General features: G+C 52.0%; 1 protein-coding gene and 1 long non-coding RNA gene across 2 annotated transcripts in view; one reads left to right on the forward strand and one right to left on the reverse strand.

Moving 5' to 3' along the window:
• Positions 1-8,188: 8,188 nt before the first annotated feature.
• Positions 8,189-10,947, reverse strand: LOC122458300. The gene is made up of 2 exons (XR_006278279.1): positions 9,363-10,947; positions 8,189-8,734 (listed from the first exon to the last, which is right to left on the reverse strand). It is a non-coding gene; the product is annotated as an uncharacterized LOC122458300 (long non-coding RNA).
• A 2,766-nt stretch (positions 10,948-13,713) lies between these two features.
• THEMIS2 (thymocyte selection associated family member 2) overlaps positions 13,714-18,197 on the forward strand; it is a 46,023-nt gene continuing 41,539 nt past the window's right edge. Inside the window, exon 1 of the mRNA XM_038377886.2 lies at positions 13,714-13,905. Within this exon, the coding sequence (XP_038233814.1) occupies positions 13,812-13,905 (94 nt within the window). The 5' untranslated portion in view covers positions 13,714-13,811. The remainder of the gene's footprint in view (positions 13,906-18,197) is intronic.

Here is an 18,197-nt window from a genome sequence, read left to right on the forward strand (position 1 = left end):
GCCAGGTCAGGGATTTGTGGAAGGAGTTGGAATAGGGGCAGGGAGGAGGCAGAGTTGGGGCGGGGCAGAGGTGGGAAGGGGCAGGGCCTCATGGAAGGGGTGGAGTTGGGGGTGGGGCGGGGGACAGAGGGGGGGGGTCGAGCACCCACTGGCAGGAGCTGAAGTTAATGCCTATGCCAGGATTGACCCCTGGGGCACTTCACTTGGTACTGGCTGCCAACTAGACATCGAGGTGTTGATCACTACCAGTTGAGCCAGACAATCTAGCCAGCTTTCTTTCCACCTTATAGTTCATTCATCCAGCCCATACTTCTTTAACTTGCTGGCAAGATTACTGTGAGAGACTGTATCAAAAGCTTTGCTAAAGTCAAGAAATATCACATCTACCACTTTCCCCATATCCACAGAGCCAGTTATCTCATCATAGAAGGCAATCAGGTTGCTCAGGTATGACTTGCCCTTGGTGAATCCATGTTGACTGTTCCTGATCCCCTTCCTCTCCTCCAAGTGCTTCAAAATGGATTCCTTGAGGACCTGATCCATGATTTTGCAGGGGACTGAAGTGAGGCTGACCGGTCTGTAGTTCCCCAGGTTCTCTTTCTTCCCTTTTTCAATACGGGCACTATATTTGCCTTTTTCCAATCTTCCAGGACATCCCCCAATTGCCACCAGTTTTCAAAGACAATGGCCAATGGCTCTGCAATCACAGCAGCCAACTCCCTCAGCACCCTTGGATGCATTAGATACAGACTCATGGACTTGTGCATGTCCAGCTTTTCTAAATAGTCCTGAACCTGTTCTTTCACCACTAAGGGAAGCTCACCTCTTCCCCATGCTGTGCTGCCCAGTGCAGTAGTCTGGGGGCTGACCATGTTCGTGAAAACCAAGGCAAAAAAAGCATTGAGTACATTAGGTTTTTCCACATCCTCTGTCACTAGGTTGCCTCCCTCATTCAGTAAGGGGCCCACACTTCCCTTGACTTTCTTCTTGTTGCTAACATGCCTGAAGAAACCCTTCTTGTTACTCTTAACATCTCTTGCTAGCTGCAACTCCAGGTGTGATTTGGCCTTCCTGATTTCACTCCTGCATGCCCGAGCAATATTTTTATACTCCTCCCTAGTCATCTGTCCAAATTTCCACTTCTTGTTAGCTTCCTTTTTGAGTTGAAGCTCACCAAAGATTTCACTGTTAAGCCAAGCTGGTCACCTGCCATATTTGCTATGCTTTGTGCACATCGGGATGGTTTGTTCCTGCATCCTCAATAAGGCTTCTTTAAAATACAGACAGCTCTCCTGGACTCCTTTCCCCTTCATTTTAGCCTCCCGGGGATCCTGCCGATCAGTTCCCTGAGGGAGTCAAAGTCTGCTTTTCTGAAGGCCAGGGTCCGTATTCTGCTGCTCTCCTTTCTTCCCTGTGTCAGGATCCTGAACTCGACCATATCATGGTCACTGCTGCCCAGTTTGCCACCCACTTCATAGAATATCAGGGCTGGAAGGGACCTCAGGAGATCATCTAGTCCAACCCCCTGCTCAAAGCAGGACCAATCCCCAAATTTTGCCCCAGATCCCTAAATGGCCCCCTCAAGCATTGAGCTCACAACCCTGGGTTCAGCAGGCCAATGCTCAAACCACTGAGCTATCCCTTCCCCCGCACTTCTACTTCCCCTATCAATTCTTCCCTGTTTGTAAACAGCAGGTCAAGAGGCGCACGGCCCCTGGTTGGTTTCTCCAGCACTTGCACCAGGAAATTGTCCCCTACACTTTCAAGAAACTTCTTGGATTGTCTGTGCACCGCTGTATTGCTCTCTCAGCAGATGTCAGGGTGATTGAAGTCCCCGATTAGAAGCAGGGCCTGCGATCTGGAAACTTCAGCAGCCTAACACCTCAAGCTGAACTGTTTATCCCCATCCAATGCCCCTCCCCAAACCTCCCTGTCTGGCCTCCAGCAGTGCTCCCCCCACAGCAGCTCTGCCACCAAGGGTCACTGTCCTGAGATCTTCCCTGGGGCAAGGCTGGGAGTGCCCAGTTCTTGGGGGCAGGGGATGGGAGTGCTCAGTTCCCTGCCAGTAGAGTTGCCAACTTTCTACTCAACAAAACTGAACACCCCTGTTCCACCCCCTGCCCTGCCCCTTCTCTGAGGCCCCACCCCTGCTCGCTCCATCCCTCCCCTCTGTCACTCGCTCTCCCCACCCTCATTCATTTGCTCATTTTCACCGAGCTGGCTCAGGGGTTGGGATGTGGGATGTGGGACGGGGTGAGGGCTCTGGCTTGGTGTGCGGGCTCTGGGGTGGGGCCAGAGATGGCGAACGGGGAAAGTCCCGGATGACTGGAAAAAGGCTAATGTAGTGCCCATCTTTAAAAAAGGGAAGAAGGAGGATCCTGGGAACTACAGGCCGGTCAGCCTCACCTCAGTCCCTGGAAAAATCATGGAGCAGGTCCTCAAAGAATCAATCCTGAAGCACTTAGAGGAGAGGAAAGTGATCAGGAACAGTCAGCATGGATTCACCAAGGGAAGGTCATGCCTGACTAATCTAATCGCCTTTTATGATGAGATTACTGGTTCTGTGGATGAAGGGAAAGCAGTGGATGTATTGTTTCTTGACTTTAGCAAAGCTTTTGACACGGTCTCCCACAGCATTCTTGTCAGCAAGTTAAGGAAGTATGGGCTGGATGAATGCACTATAAGGTGGGTAGAAAGCTGGCTAGATTGTCGGGCTCAACGGGTAGTGATCAATGGCTCCATGTCTAGTTGGCAGCCGGTGTCAAGTGGAGTGCCCCAGGGGTCGGTCCTGGGGCCCGTTTTGTTCAATATCTTCATAAATGATCTGGAGGATGGTGTGGATTGCACTCTCAGCAAATTTGCGGATGATACTAAACTGGGAGGAGTGGTAGATACGCTGGAGGGGAGGGATAGGATACAGAAGGACCTAGACAAATTGGAGGATTGGGCCAAAAGAAATCTAATGAGGTTCAATAAGGATAAGTGCAGGGTCCTGCACTTAGGATGGAAGAATCCAATGCACCGCTACAGACTAGGGACCGAATGGCTCGGCAGCAGTTCTGCGGAAAAGGACCTAGGGGTGACAGTGGACGAGAAGCTGGATATGAGTCAGCAGTGTGCCCTTGTTGCCAAGAAGGCCAATGGCATTTTGGGATGTATAAGTAGGGGCATAGCGAGCAGATCGAGGGACGTGATCGTTCCCCTCTATTCGACACTGGTGAGGCCTCATCTGGAGTACTGTGTCCAGTTTTGGGCCCCACACTACAGGAAGGATGTGGATAAATTGGAAAGAGTACAGCGAAGGGCAACGAAAATGATTAGAGGTCTAGAGCACATGACTTATGAGGAGAGGCTGAGGGAGCTGGGATTGTTTAGTCTGCAGAAGAGAAGAATGAGAGGGGATTTGATAGCTGCTTTCAACTACCTGAAAGGGGGTTTCAAAGAGGATGGCTCTAGACTGTTCTCAATGGTAGCAGATGACAGAACGAGGAGTAATGGTCTCAAGTTGCAATGGGGGAGGTTTAGATTGGATATTAGGAAAAACTTTTTCACTAAGAGGGAGGTGAAACACTGGAATGCATTACCTAGGGAGGTGGTAGAATCTCCTTCCTTAGAGGTTTTTAAGGTCAGGCTTGACAAAGCCCTGGCTGGGATGATTTAACTGGGACTTGGTCCTGCTTTGAGCAGGGGGTTGGACTAGATGACCTTCTGGGGTCCCTTCCAACCCTGATATTCTATGATTCTATGATTCTATGATGAGGGGTTTGGAGTGCAGGAGGAGGCTCTGGGCTGGGGGGTGGGAGTTGAAGGGGTTCAGATTATGGGCAGGGGCTCTGGTCTGAGACAGGGTGTAGGCATGGGTATGGGCTCTGGGCTGGGGGTGTGGGTTCCAGAGTGGGGCCATAAATGAGGGGTTCAGAGTGTGGGAGGGACTCTGGGCTGGGGGAGGGAGTTGAAGTGGGGGGGGTTGAGGGCTCCGGCTGGGGGTGTGGACTCTGGATGAGACTGGGGATGAGGAGTGTGGGGTGCTGGAGGGTGCTCCGAGCTGGGACCAGCTCCTATGCAGAGCCTCTGCCAGGCAGTTCTGCGCACTGCCAGACGGTTCTGTGCACTGCCCCATCCACAGGCACCGCCCCCACAGCTCTCATTGGCCAGGAGCTAGTGCTTGGGGCGGAGGCAGCATGTGGAGCCCCCTGGCGGCCTAAAAAGGTAGGCGCCAGCAGGGGGACATGCTGCTGCTTCTGGGAGCCACGCAGAAACTGGACACCTGGCAACCCTACCTGCAGAATGGGTGGGGGTGGTGGAGGGGGGTGGCTGGGAGTGCTCAGTTCCCGGGGTGGGTGGGTCGGGGCCTGGGAGTGCTCAGTTCCCAGAGGCAGGGGAAGAAGGCTGGAGTGGGGAGGGGGGCTGGCCGTGCTCAGTTCTCTGGGTGCAGGTGAGGGAGCTGGCCTGGTTGAAGGGGAGGGAGCCAGCCATGGCCGTGTGACCACAGGCTGCCCTAGGCCTCAGTATGCTCCTAAAGGTGAGGGGGCAGGAGACACGGGTCCCTGCTGCCTTTGCCAAGGAGCTGTATGGGCAAGGGGGGATTGCGCCAGTTCTGCTTCTTCCTGCAGGACAGGGAAAAGGCCGGAGAGGGGCTGGGTTCTGCTGTGCTTTACCCTAGATGTCTTAGTGCTGTCGAGGCTGAAAGGCTCTATGGGGCCATCCCAAGCCAAGAGGGCAGATCAAAGGAAGAAGGGGCTTTGCCTCAGACTGGTTGAACCCATTGGGTTGGTTTTATTAACACCTGTCACTTCAGCAGCTAATTCACATCCTGGCTCAAGGACCCATACCCTGCTTCTCCAATAAGGGGTGTTGTGACAGCCACTATCAGGGCCAGCCCCCAGGACCTCCATGGGGAACCTCCAGGCCTGGAAGCAGATGCTGCTACAACCTGAGCTAACGACCCAGTAGCTGGAGGCTGAACAACGCCTGTCCGCTGTGGCTCAGCAGTGTGGCTTAGGGCTCATCGCAAACCCAGAGTCCTCCAGCAACCAGTGGCAGGACAGGTGCTGAGCCGCGGGGATTTAGGTGTCAAACTTTCACTGGTTTCCTTGGGAGCTGGGCCCATGGTGCTGATACTGCCAAGGTAAAACATGCCCAAAAAATCATTTAACCCCTGCCAGGCCTCAATCTGTTGACGAGAAGTGAAACAGCCCCATGTGCTGGGTTTTGATTACTCCTGCCGGTGGATCAGCAGCAACTGAGTGAGCAGGGGCAGCTGGGAAAGAGTAGTTCAGCCTGGGCGCTTGTGCTTGTGCTGGTCTGGCCCTGGCCCCGGCCCCCACAGGCAATGTTGGGAGCTGTCCTGTGTGCTTGGCCTGCTCGCCCATGTACCTGCAGCACCTTCCCCACCCTCTGGCACTAAGCAACATCCCAAAAGAACATACACATCCTCACTTCCTTCCTCATTTGCTATGAGTCACTGCAGCCCAGCTGAGCAGCCCAGAGAAAGGCCTGGCTGTGAAACCCCAGGACAGAGGGTTTCACACTTGACCTTGGACTCTACAGTATTTCATTAACTCGTGCACTGCCACACTCCCCTGGCAACACTTGAAAACAGCCCCTGCCCCACTGGCGGCACACGGTGATCTGTACAGCTGTGGCAGAAGGGTTCCTGCACACACACGGCATGCACCAGCATTGGACGTTATGCAACTGGCAACTGAGCCAAGATTCTTTGGGAATGGCTTCCCCTGGCGCCCTGCAGCCAGCTCCCCAGAGCAGTGTGTCTTGCACTTTGGGCTGGATACGTATTATTTATTGGTAGTGTTACAATGGCGCCTAAGAGCCCCAGTCGTTGGCCAGGGCCCCACTGTGCTAGGCGCTGTACAGAGAACAAAGGGACAGTCTTTGCCGCAGGTGGGAAGGCAAAGCCGATGGGTGGGGCAAGGTCATGCAGCACCCTATCGGCACCCTATCGGCATATCCCTCTTGCAGTGACACTCATTGGCAAGGAGAGACAAGATGATTGGACAAAAGTTCTGGCTCCTGCCATGGGCGGAGAGGCTGGGAGTGGGAGGGTTTGCTGCTGGGCCCCACCGGGTTTGGAGTCAACTGCTGATGTCTCCTGTGTGTTCCCAACAGCCCCAGCAAGCAGCTGCCCCCAGGGCTCTCGCAAGACCAGCCTGCCCCAGGCAGCTCACTCGGCCAGAATTTAACAACCAAAATTGCTGCATAAACCTTCCCAGCCCCAGGGGCCGAATGCAAGTTAGCGCCACCCAGCCCCTTGGGCAAGCAGCTTTCAGCAGGGCCGGATTAACCTTTTGTGGGCTCGGCCCCAAACATATTTGTGGGCCCCCTCGTGGTTGTGCTGGGCCTCTTCCGAGTAACAGCACCACTGAGGCCATAGGAAAGGTGATATTGCCAGAGTGGGATGAAAACATTTATTCAAAAACAAAATAAGATATTTGAAGCCACACTTGATGGAGACTCCACTCAGCCCCCAGCAAACAAACTGGGCTAACATCAGTGTACCCAGAATACACTGAATTTGGTTTGTGTGGAAGGGGGTTGGTTGTTAGTTTTATCTTTTTTGTTTAAACACTCAGGGCCTGCTTGGGGCCCTGAACACAAGTGCTTAATTCACACACCGATGAGCCATATTACGGCTGGATGTGGCAATCAGTGGTGTCACACCTGCATCTCACCGCCACCCAAAGTTATGTTTCGTAAATACATTTTTTGAAAGCTGCATTTTCTACTTTGGTACAATAATGTTTCCAAAACTTTGGAGAGGAAAATGGCTGGTGCCTGTCTTTTGCAGAGAGAAAGGGCTGCTGAGACACACACACAGACTTTACCACAAAGGCTACCACACTCCAGCCTCAAGCTCCTACCCCCAATCTTTACACCTGGGCTCTCTCTCTCCTCTCCCCCCCCCCCCGCCCCATCCCTCCTACTGTCCCCACCCCACACAATTATCCCCCAAAGAAAGGCTCTCCTCAATCTCCCTGCTACTGCCCACCCCAGCCCCCAACTTTCACCCCAGGGCTGTCACCTCCCTCTCTTCTACTACCCCCCCACACACTGAGCCAATCTCCACCTTCAATCCAGACTCTCCCCCCTGCCACACCGACCCCCACTTTAACACCCTGCTTCTCCTACACCCCACACACGGCATCACGGCCGGCTCCCACCGTGCACCTGGACTTGCCCTACAACTGCCCCTTTCCCCCCAAACTGCGCCATGCCCCCTCCCCTCCCCGGATTGCAGGGGGGCAGTTTCACTGGCGGGGGCACAGCAGCCAACACTGACAAACCCCGCTGTCACCGCCCCCCTGCTCCCAAGGACCACAGACAACCACTCCCCACCCTGAAGTTGCAGGGTCGAGACAGTGCCCAGGAGCCTCCAGGCAGCACTGTTGCTGAGAGGGCATCAGTAGAAAGGGGTACGTCTCCATGGTGTTGCAGGTGCTTGTGGCTCACTGTGGCATTTCACTGACATCAGGGCAGGGTGGTCTGGGAAGGTGCATGACACACGCATCTTCAGGCCTCTACAGAAAGCTGCAAGTGGGGACTTCATTTCCTAACCAGACGATTACAGTGGGGGATGTTGAAATGCCCATAGTGATCCTGAGGAACCCTGCGTACCCCTTACAGCCGTGCTCATGAAACCTTGCTTGGGACCCCTGGACAGCAGTAAGGAGCGGTTCAACAACAGGCTGAGTAGGTGCCGGATGACGGTTGAATGTGACTTTGTCAGATTAAAGACAAGCTGGCGATGCAGGTTGGACCCCACTGAGGATAATATTCCTATGGTCATAGCCACATGCTGTATGTTGCATAATCTCTGTGAAGCTACGGGTGAACGGTTTGCTTGGGTGGAGTGCTGAGGCAGACCGCTTGCCCGCTGATTTTGAGCAGCCAGATACCAGGGCTGTCAGAGGAGCCCGGGGGGAACTATTCGAATCAGGGATGCTTTGAGGCAGCACTTTGACAATGACCACCAGTAACAGATCTCTCTGTCTGAGTTGATTCAATGTTACATGACATGTAGTTTTCCTAGGGGGCAATGGTGACATTTGGGGCCTTATATTCCAGTGATAAAGTGATTGAAATGCCCATGCATGTATTGGCAGTGCCTGCAAGCTCACCTTGTAGGAAAAAAATAAAGATTATTTACCATTATAAAACTTTGTTTTTATTGCAGAAGAAACAGCGCACACAGATGCTTTCTGGGAAAGGAGGAACCAGGCAAGGGCAGACTCTCAGAACTGGGTGTAGGTCCGGCTCTCATTGTGAAAGTTGTCCGAGGGGGTGGAGTGAAGGGGAAACCGAGACATGCAGGAAGGTGGAAAGGACGGGGTGAGTGGAGTTGGGCGGGGCATGGAAAAGAGTGCTGCATGTGCTGCAGGGGAGGTCGTGCAAAGATCTACTCAGTCTGCAGCACTGTTAAGGACTTCGGCATCTGCGTTTGCTCCTCCATGACTTTAATCATCCGCTCAGTTGCGTCCTTAACAAACGCGTGATTCTCTTTTCTGTCCTGCCATTCGGCTTCCCAGCACTCCTTGCGTTCCCTTTTTTCTGCATTGGAGCTTTGCAGGGCCTCCCGGAACACGTCTTCTTTGCTGCATCTTGGGCGCTTTCTTATCTGGCGGAGACGCTTGGCTAGGGTGTTGGGGTGTTCCTCAAGCCACATCGGGTGAAGCACAGGGGACAATGCACAGAAGCAGGATTAAGTTCACGCACAGCACTGAAACATTTCAGTTAAATACACCTTCTGCAACATTGCCATCACTTTCTCCCTGACCCTAGCCAGGCACACATCTCTGCGAACAGCCAAAGCATGGGGAGTGTTGGCGTGGGGAGGGGGGGAGCTCCACATGGGGAAAAGAGCACACACTCTTTGCAAAGGTTGTGGTGCAGCATTCTAGGGAACATATTCTAAAATTATCCCACATTTTTCCACGGGCAGGGGTAATTCTAACAGACATTTCACTGCAAAGAGTAAGCAGGGAAACGAGGGTACATCTACTCCTTGCTTGCGGCTTCCACCCTGCTCCCTATGCTGCTTGCCTATGTGCTGCTTTGGTCACTGCACAAGTGACTGCTGAATGGTGTGGGAAAGTTTCCTACAATGGGGGAAGGAACAAAGCTGCTTTGCCATGGAACCTTTAGCAGATGATGGCCGAGTACCTCCGGGAACTTTTCCTGAAGATCTCTCTGGAGGATTCCCATGAGGTCTCGGTGTGGATTAACACCCTGTTCTGCTGTACTGCTTAGCTACACAGGGAAACGTCCACCTCATTGGAACACAACCAGCCTCCCACATTTCTATGCCCTGAACCCACCTCTGCACTACACAAGCCACAGCCACTTACCAGGGTGTCTCATCTCCTTCTTCTTGTTCACTGAAGAGCAACTGCTGAGACTGGCTAGACACCTCTAGAGTGGAGAACAGTTCCTGGCTGCCTGCCCCACCGGGAGCTGCACATCGTCATCTAACTCCACCTCTTCATCAATAACTTCATCCTCCGGGTTATGTCCTCATTCTGCCGCCTCCGTGCCCTCCGCAGTATCCACGGGGCTCTTGGCGATGGAGATGGGGTCGCCACTGAGGATAGCATCCAGCTCCTTACAGCATTGGCAGGACTTAGGTGAAATACTTGAGCGACTGTTTGCCTCCCTCGCCTTATGGTACATCTGCCTCAGCTCCTTTATCTTTGCTCTGCACTGCAGTGTGTCATGATCACAGCCCTTTTCGCACAAGCCTCGAGAAATGTGTCCGTAGGTGTCCCGATTCCTATGGCTCAATTACAGCTGGGACTGCACAGCCTCCTCTCCCCATACACTGAGTAGATCCAACAGCTCTGCAGTGGTCCAAGCGGGAGCACGTTTGCTGCAATAACCCACCATGGTCACCTGGGAAGATGCGATGAGACCTCTCCACGCCGAGCCAGGGGGAAATGGAATTTCAAAAATTCTCGTGGCTTCTAAGAGGGAGAGGTAGATAGTTGTTTCCCTGGCTGCAGGGCAGGGGAGTTCAAACTGCTGACCAGAGCAGTCAGGATGGGCACTGTGGGACACCTCCTGGAGGCTAATTAAAGTGATGAAATCAAGTGTTGTGTCTACACTTGCACTTTGTTGACAAAAATGTAGAGGAAAAAGACAAATCTCTTATGAGGGTGGATGTATTTTGCCACCAAAACTGGGCATTTTTCCCAACAAAAGTTGCCTCGCAGTGTGTACGCACTCACTGTCTGGGTTGACAAACAGCAGTTTTGGCAATAAAACTGGATAGTGTAGACAAGGCCTCAGTGCTGGTGCTACATCCACAGCTCTCAGCTCTGCCCCGAGAAGTGCACAGGAGCTGCCCTGCATGTGCTGTGCCTGCAAGACCCTGAGGGCAGTGGTGCTGGCCGGAGTGCAGCGAGGGACGGTTGGAGCATGGCCACAGGAGCCCAGCGCTGGAGTTGTGGGTGGAGGTTAAAAGCAACTGCACTCTCCATGCCATCCAGGATGGAGGGAGCTGTGGGGGATCACTCCCGCCCCAGCTTTGGAGAGGAGGGGAGCTGGGGCTAAGCTCGCTGGGGCAGGAACCATGTCTTTGGATATGTTTCTGCAGTGCTCAGTGCAGAGGGGCCCTGGCCACTCCCAGCATATAAATAGTGACAGGAATGGAGGCGAATTTCCTGCATCCTCTGCTCTGGCTTCCTCCTCACTGCAGGTGAGACGCCCAGCCAGGGATTTTTCCCCAACCATTCTGCTGTCCCTGCCACACCTCAGCTCCCACAGACGTGGCCAGAGGACAGGGCAGGCTCCCCAGAGCGGGGCTGAGCAGGCAGTGGCAGAGATGCATTTCCTAGGCTCTGGGCTGGCTATGGCTGTCTTTGAAGCCTTCCACTATCACCTGGAGGCTACAACTAAAGCAGAGAAGGAAATTGACGTGAGCAGGCTGAGAGCTGTGGGGAAACCTCCCGCTACAGACAGTTCTGGTCATGCAGTGCCTAGTCATGCTGAGCACCGAGCATGGCGAGGCTGCTGTGTGATCTGCTTGAATGTTCTGCAAAATTAGGACAAAAGTGTCTGAGCTGGGCTTATAGGGATCCCCAGAGCAATGAATGCTGCAGAGGGGATTCCAGGCAGTCCAGACAGCTTTCCCTTCCCTGCTCTGGGCTGCTCCTGTCTGCGGCCCAGGGGCAGGTGAGCATGGGGAACTCAGTGAGGAAGCACTGTGACATGACACAGCATCACACCACGAACCTGGCTGGAGGTGACGAGCAGCATTTACAGCACAATATGTGTCTGAGCACTCGCTCAGGCTCAGCTCTAAGGACCTCCCCATGGGAGGAATGCTGCCACCCGCTGTGCCAGGCTCCCACGCAGCCCTGTTGCCAGCACATCCAGCAAGGAGGTGTGGGATGTTATGCTCTGACTGCGGCTGGAGGGGAATGGTACGGGAGGCCTGTCCCCCTCCCTCAGCAGAGGCACCCCAGTTCCCAGGGTAGATTCTGGGCCTCTACAACCTCATCAGCCCTTCTGGGGTGATGGGACCCCACACAACTGCCTCTGCTGCTCCCAAGCAGAGGGTGTGATGAGTTGGATCACAGAAACCCCCTTTGGGAACTGCCAACTGATTTGCTGAGACTACCTCTGAGCCCATTTTCCCTGCCAGCCTGGGACTTTAGGGCCTTGCCTGGTTTGAGCCAGACACGCCAGCCTGCTGCAAACACAGACCCAGGACTGAACCACGTCTCCCACAAGCTGCAGGCTTAACTGAAGATAGCTTAAGAAGTGTTCCTGTCTCCAAAACCCAGATGCCCAGTTCCCAATGGGGTCTAAACCCCAAATAAATCCATTTTACCCTGTATAAAGCTTTATATACTCATAAATTGTTTGCCCTCTATAACACTGATAGAGAGATATGCACAGCTGTTTGCTTCTCCTCCCCCCCAGGTATTAATACATACTCTGGGTTAATTAATAAATAAAACGTGATTTTCTTAAATACAAAAAGTAGGATTTAAGTGGTTCCAAGTAATAATAGACAGAACAAAGTGAATACCAAGCAAAATAAAATAAAACATGCAAATCTAAGCCTAATACAGTAATAAAACTGAATACAGATAAAAATCTCACCTTCAGAGATGTTGCAATAAGCTTCTATCACAGACTGGTCACCTTCCTAATCTGGGCACAATCCTTTCCCCCCGGTGCAGCCCTTGTTCCAGCTTAGGTGGTAGCTAGGGGATTTTTCATGACTGCAGCCCCCTTTGTTCTGTTCCACCCCCTTATATGGCTTTTGCAGAAGGCAGGAATCCTTTGTCCCTCTCTGGGTTCCCACCCCTCCTTCTAAATGGAAAAGCACCAGCTTGAAGATGGATTCCAGGTCAGCTGACATGATCACATGTCACTGTAAGACCCACTTGCCAGACACACTATACAGGAAGACTTGCAAGTAAACAGCCATCTACAGTCAGTTGTCCTAGTTGATGGGTGCCATCAAGATTCCAAATCACCGTTAATGTCCCACACTTTGCATAATTACAATAGGCCCTCAGAGTTATATTTCATATTTCTAGTTTCAGATACAAGAGTGATACATACATACAAATAGGATGACCACACTTAGTAGATTATAAGCTTTATAATGATACCTTACAAGAGACCTTTTGCATGAACCATATTCCAGTTACATTGTACTCACACTCATTAGCATATTGTCATAAAATCATATAGAGTGCAATGTCACAGAGAGGCCCAGCTATCCCTCTGGGCAGGAAAAGTGGGCCCCACACCACAGCGCCTGACTCTCTGAGCAGTGCTTACTGGGCTCAGGGAAGCCCGGGGATGTGACTCACCCAAGCTCCCATAGGAAGGCTGGGGCAGAGTGAGGGGCACAGGCTGGACGTGCTGACTTGCAGCCCACTGCTCTAAGCCCTACCCCACACTCCCCCTACCATGCCATGCACAGCGCAGACCCAGTGGGGCCCCCCAGCTGGGAGGAGAGCCTTGGGTATCCTTCCAGGGGAAGATGGGGGGGCTGGCAAGTGGAGCTAGGGGGCCCAGAGGCAGATGGAGGGCTGGTGTGTGTGCAGTGGGTTGCAGGTTGTATTAGGCAACACCAAACACACATCCCTCCCCTGCTTCCAATCCCTCCCTTTGCAAGGGCCCAAGGCTTTTCCCCAGAGTGGTCGCATCTGACCCTGGTAGGGGACAGGTTGGCTTCTATTCCAGGGCACTCTGAGCTCGGCCTTGGCTAGACAGCCAGGCGCAGCGCGAGCCAAGGAGACACACTGCGGAGACAGTCTGGTCTGGACAGGCCGAGATGCCAGGACCTCTGCTAAGCCAATGCACCCAGTTCCTCATCTCAGGGCTCACAGACCAAAACCCCTCCAAGCAGAGCAGCAGCGTCAGCACAGAAAGGCCCAAGCACCCAGAGTGCTGGAACAGTTTTTATAGCAGGAGAGGCGAAAGCCATTGAACAAACCTGTAAATGCTGGCTAGGATGGACGCTGTGCATTCGGGGGCTCGGTCCAGCGGCCCTGCTGGGGGCTATGAATTTTGGCATGTGAGGCTGTGGCAGGGGGGCGAAAATACTGTTTGGTGGGGATAATGCATGGGAGCCTAAAGGGAAGGGGTAGAAGTCCTGGTACTGAGGCAGCCAGGGCTTTGTAAGAGGCTTGGAGCACTGCCAGCAGTATCCGCCTCTGCTTGGGGAAGGAAGTTATTTCAGTCAAAAGCAGAAGTGAAAGACACAGCGCAGCCCAGAGTGCCCCATCTCCCCTTACACTCGGATCCCAGCAGAGACACAGGGAGGGTGCAGAGCCATGGAGCCCCTCTCTTTCCAGGAGTACATCTTGTCCCTGGACATTGCATCCCTGCCCAGGGTGCTGAAGGTTTGTTCCGGGGTGTACTTCCAAGGTGAGTACCTGCCTTCTCCCTGACCACAGCCAGGATGTTTCTGATGCTGGTGCCAATGGAGTGGGGCTTAGAGACCTGGATCTGCAAAGCCTTGAACTCCTTCAGGAGCCCTGGAAGCAGGGTGCTGTCTGCAGTCACTGCAGAACAGGGCTGTCCCATCCCATCCCAACCTCACCTCATTCTGTGCTCTCAGCATGGAGTGCTTTGATAGCAACCGCTCTGCGCCACCTCCCACACCAGCAGGAAGAACTGTGGTGACAACACCCAGCAATGGGGAAGGGTCCTTCTGCCAATCCATGGGCAGGGAGCCCTCACTTGTATCCAAGCAGCTTGTGGAATGAGCTGTGATCTGACCATTGCAATGCACTGAAACCCTATGCGCCCCCCCCCACAAAAGCCTGTCCCTGTTGAAGTTACACTGGCCCTCCTCTGCCCATGTAACCCCCCACCCAGTCAACCAAAGGGAAATGAATACAATCTGAACAATGACAAACACAACCCCTCCCCAATCACAGGTTTTACCCCATAATGGAAGAAGGACAGAGACTGCATGAAGGAACAGTGCTGTTGCTATTGATTTTATGGGGAAGGTTCTCAGCTACTGCACAATGGGCAGCAGCATGAGACAATTCATTGGCCTCTGTCTCCAAAGTCCCTATAAACCAGCTGCACTGTGCCAGAAGGGCACAGACCTGCCTGCTGAGCTGGAGCTGTCGATTCCCAGGTGGAACACTTCCCAGAGGCAGATGTCAAGTTGGAGAGAGAGACCAGCTAGCGCTAAGGCAAGCAATGTTAAGAAGGAGTTAAGAATACGTAACAGCATGAAAATATGCAGTGATCTCTGCCCTGTAGTGACAGCATATGGGTTTTATGATGTTGGTTAAGCTTACGATATATTATATTTAAGTCATTGTAGGGTTGTGGCCCTATATTACATCAAACTGATTTTTAAAGGCATATCTAATTTTTTTCTTTTTCTGTGTGTGCATGCGTGAGTGTTTGTGTGTGCACATGTGTATGTGGGCACGTGCGTGCCAGCCCACACATATCCCTACAGGGCAGAATTAAGGTTGTTTGCATACCCTAGCTATGTATTTCCATATTTTAGCATGTTTAGATTTTGTTTCAGTTTAACACTAACTTTGAATTGTCTGGGTTTATAATGGTTGGTTGGAATAATTACACCCTCACTGGAATGTGTTTTACCCTAAATTACTGACATGTCCTCTCAGCCTTAACTTCATTGGAAGAATTTCCTTGTTTTTTAAATTAAAAATGTCATCCGTGGTCACTGCAGCATTGTTGTAGCTGTGTTGGTCCCAGGCTATCAGAGAGACAAGGTGGGGGAGGTAATATCTTTTACTGAACCAGCTTCATTTGGAATTAGAGGTTGGTTCAATAGAAGATATTATCTCACCCTCCTTGTCTATCCATGACCACTAACAACAAACCCAACGAGGATGTTCATGGGTGATGATTTGAAGAGCTGTAGAGTCAACACAGAAATGGCTGGTCTAGTTCAGTCTCCCGTCCCCAGCAGTGGCCAGCACCTTCAGAAGAATCATAGAAGATTAGGGTTGGAAGAGACCTCAGGAGGTCATCTAGTCCAACCCCCTGCTCAAAGCAGGACCAACCCCAACTAAATCATCCCAGCCAGGGCTTTGTCAAGCCGGGCCTTAAAAACCTCTAAGGATGGAGATTCTACCACCTCCCTAGGGAACCCATTCCAGTGCTTCACCACCCTCCTAGTGAAATAGTGTTTCCTAATATCCAACCTAGACCTCCCCCATTGCAACTTGAGACCATTGCTCCTTGTTCTGTCATCTGCCACCACTGAGAACAGCTGAACTCCATCCTCTTTGGAACCCCCTTTCAGGTAGTTGAAAGCAGCTATCAAATCCCCCCTCATTCTTCTCTTCCGCAGACTAAACAAGACCAGTTCCCTCAGCCTCTCCTCATAAGTCATGTGCCCCAGCCATCTAATCATTTTCGTTGTCCTCCACTGGACTCTCTCCAATTTGTCCACATCCCTTCTGTAGTGGGGGGCCCAAAACTGGACGCAGTACTCCAGATGTGGCCTCACCAGTGCCAAATAGAGGGGAATAATCACTTCCCTCAATCTGCTGGCAACGCTACTACTAATGCAGGCCGATATGCCGTTAGCCTTCTTGGCAACACAGGTGCACTGCTGACTCATATCTGGCTTCTCATCCACTGTAATCCCTGTTGTCAGATATCACTGCTGTGATGCTTTGCTCTGGTCAATGTTGCTAACAGTCAGCTGCATGCGTGCCCCGGCTCTGCGCAGATAGCTGACTCTGCAGACCCCGAGAGAACCGCCAGTGACCACAGACGAGTGGCACCCGGCCAGGTTTATTGTCAAACGAAGCACAGTAATAGTTTCCCGCGGACTCTACGGGACATACTACAAATATGTGCCCCCGACAATGGATCAGCTCAGTCAATGGTGACACTCTCCGCTTCCTCCTAGGCCAGACAAAGACATCCATTCAGCGGTGCTTTCTTATACACAGGTACAAACAAGTTACACATCACTCTTGACATATCGAGATACAACCCCTCTGCGTGTTGGGGTGCTGCCTCTCTCCTGGTACATGTTGGTTCAAACAAACAAGTCTATCCATCATATTATCCTTTTGACCCTGTCTTTTAGGATGGATCAGCCTGTTCCTCATTATCTCTGTGGAATGTGTTCATACTGGACTGTTCTGGTGCCATCCTGGCACCTGTTTATCCTGTTAGTGCTTGATACCCTTTAGATATGTGTATACGTCCAATTAGCAGCCTTCTTCTTGCCAACTTCTGTGAGCAGGGCCTGTCTCTGGCTCATAGCTTAACTTTGCTTTATGTTAGAAAAGTCTTGACCATTCCTTTAGCTGAGGCCTCAGGTCTCATACTGGGCCTCTGATACAAGGGTTTATGTTTCAGGGCCTCATTTTTTTACAATCCCCAGGTCCTTTGCTGCAGAACTGCTACTTAACCAATCAGTCCCCAGCCTGTAGCGGTGCATGGGATTCTTCTGTTTTAAGTGCAGGACTCTGCATTTATCCTTGTTGAACCTCTTCAGATTTCTTTTGGCCCAATCCTCCAATTTGTGTAGGTCACTCTAGACCCTATCCCACCCCAGCATATCTACCTCTCCCTCCAGCTTAGTGTCACCCGCAAACTTGAAGGTGTGAGAAACACTACACCAGGCAGATGTGGGATAATCTGCCCCATTAAGGCCTCATCCTAATCCCTGCTAGTCAGAGATTGATGGATAGAGATTTCCCTTATATGCTATATAGGTATTGATACCACCATAGTATCTGAGCACTTTCCAGGAGTAGATTAAGCTACATGACTGAACATGGGTCATGTGTTCTTGTTCTCTCAGCCTTTCCCCACAGGGTGACCTGTGCAGGAAAGTATCTTGGTTTGGTAGGGTGTGTTTTTGTTTAAATAAATATATACCTGTTACGAGATGTTTATATTAGAGATGGCAAGGTCAGAGAAATTCCCCTTGCACTTGGGGCAGACAGTTGTGAGCTTTGTGATGTTCCCTTCTGAAGAGGGTTGTTAGCATTAACTCTTACAATTAAAGGAATCTCCACTCTTGTTTTTCTGATTAGCTTTTCAGGCCAGATTCCCAGGGCATTTTGGCTGCTTTACCTGACTCTGGAGCAGCACAAAGTCTCCAGGATGGACTGGCCAGGCCCAGTGCTTCCAGCCCTGGCATTGCCAGAACAAAAAACCGGAATGTACACACCAGCTTCCCTCTCCTTCCTGCACCCCTCCCCACTCCATTCCCCTGCTCTCTCTCTCTCTCTCTCTCTCTCTCACACACACAGAACCCCCTTCCTGTCCCCCACATTTCCCTGCTCCATCCTACTCACTTCCCCCTGGCCAGTGTTGAGTAGATCTGGCACAATGGGTACTTTCTGGAAAGCAGTTTTTAGGCTGAAAGGCCATTTTCACTGTTAATTTTCATAACTGAAGCTGTCTCTTTCAGCAGAAGCTTATGAATAAAATCTCCTTCACAGTGACTCCCAAGGAATTGCCATCTTTGCAATTGTCTGCCAGACCCCATTTCTCCCAACGGCAGAGAAGCCAAGCTGCCCTCAGAGGCATGTACTCTGGAGTGGCGAGGAAGGAACACTGTGAGGAGCCAGTGAGAAAGTCAATGACCATCTTTGCTAAAGGCAGCCTGTGGCCTCAGTCCCACTGAGACAACAGGAGATGGAAGCTGTTCTGAAAGAGGGCAGTTCTTTGTGGAAGCTGCTGTAGAACAG

Source organism: Dermochelys coriacea, chromosome 19 (assembly GCF_009764565.3).
Source record: "Dermochelys coriacea isolate rDerCor1 chromosome 19, rDerCor1.pri.v4, whole genome shotgun sequence".
NCBI lineage: Eukaryota > Metazoa > Chordata > Testudines > Dermochelyidae > Dermochelys > Dermochelys coriacea.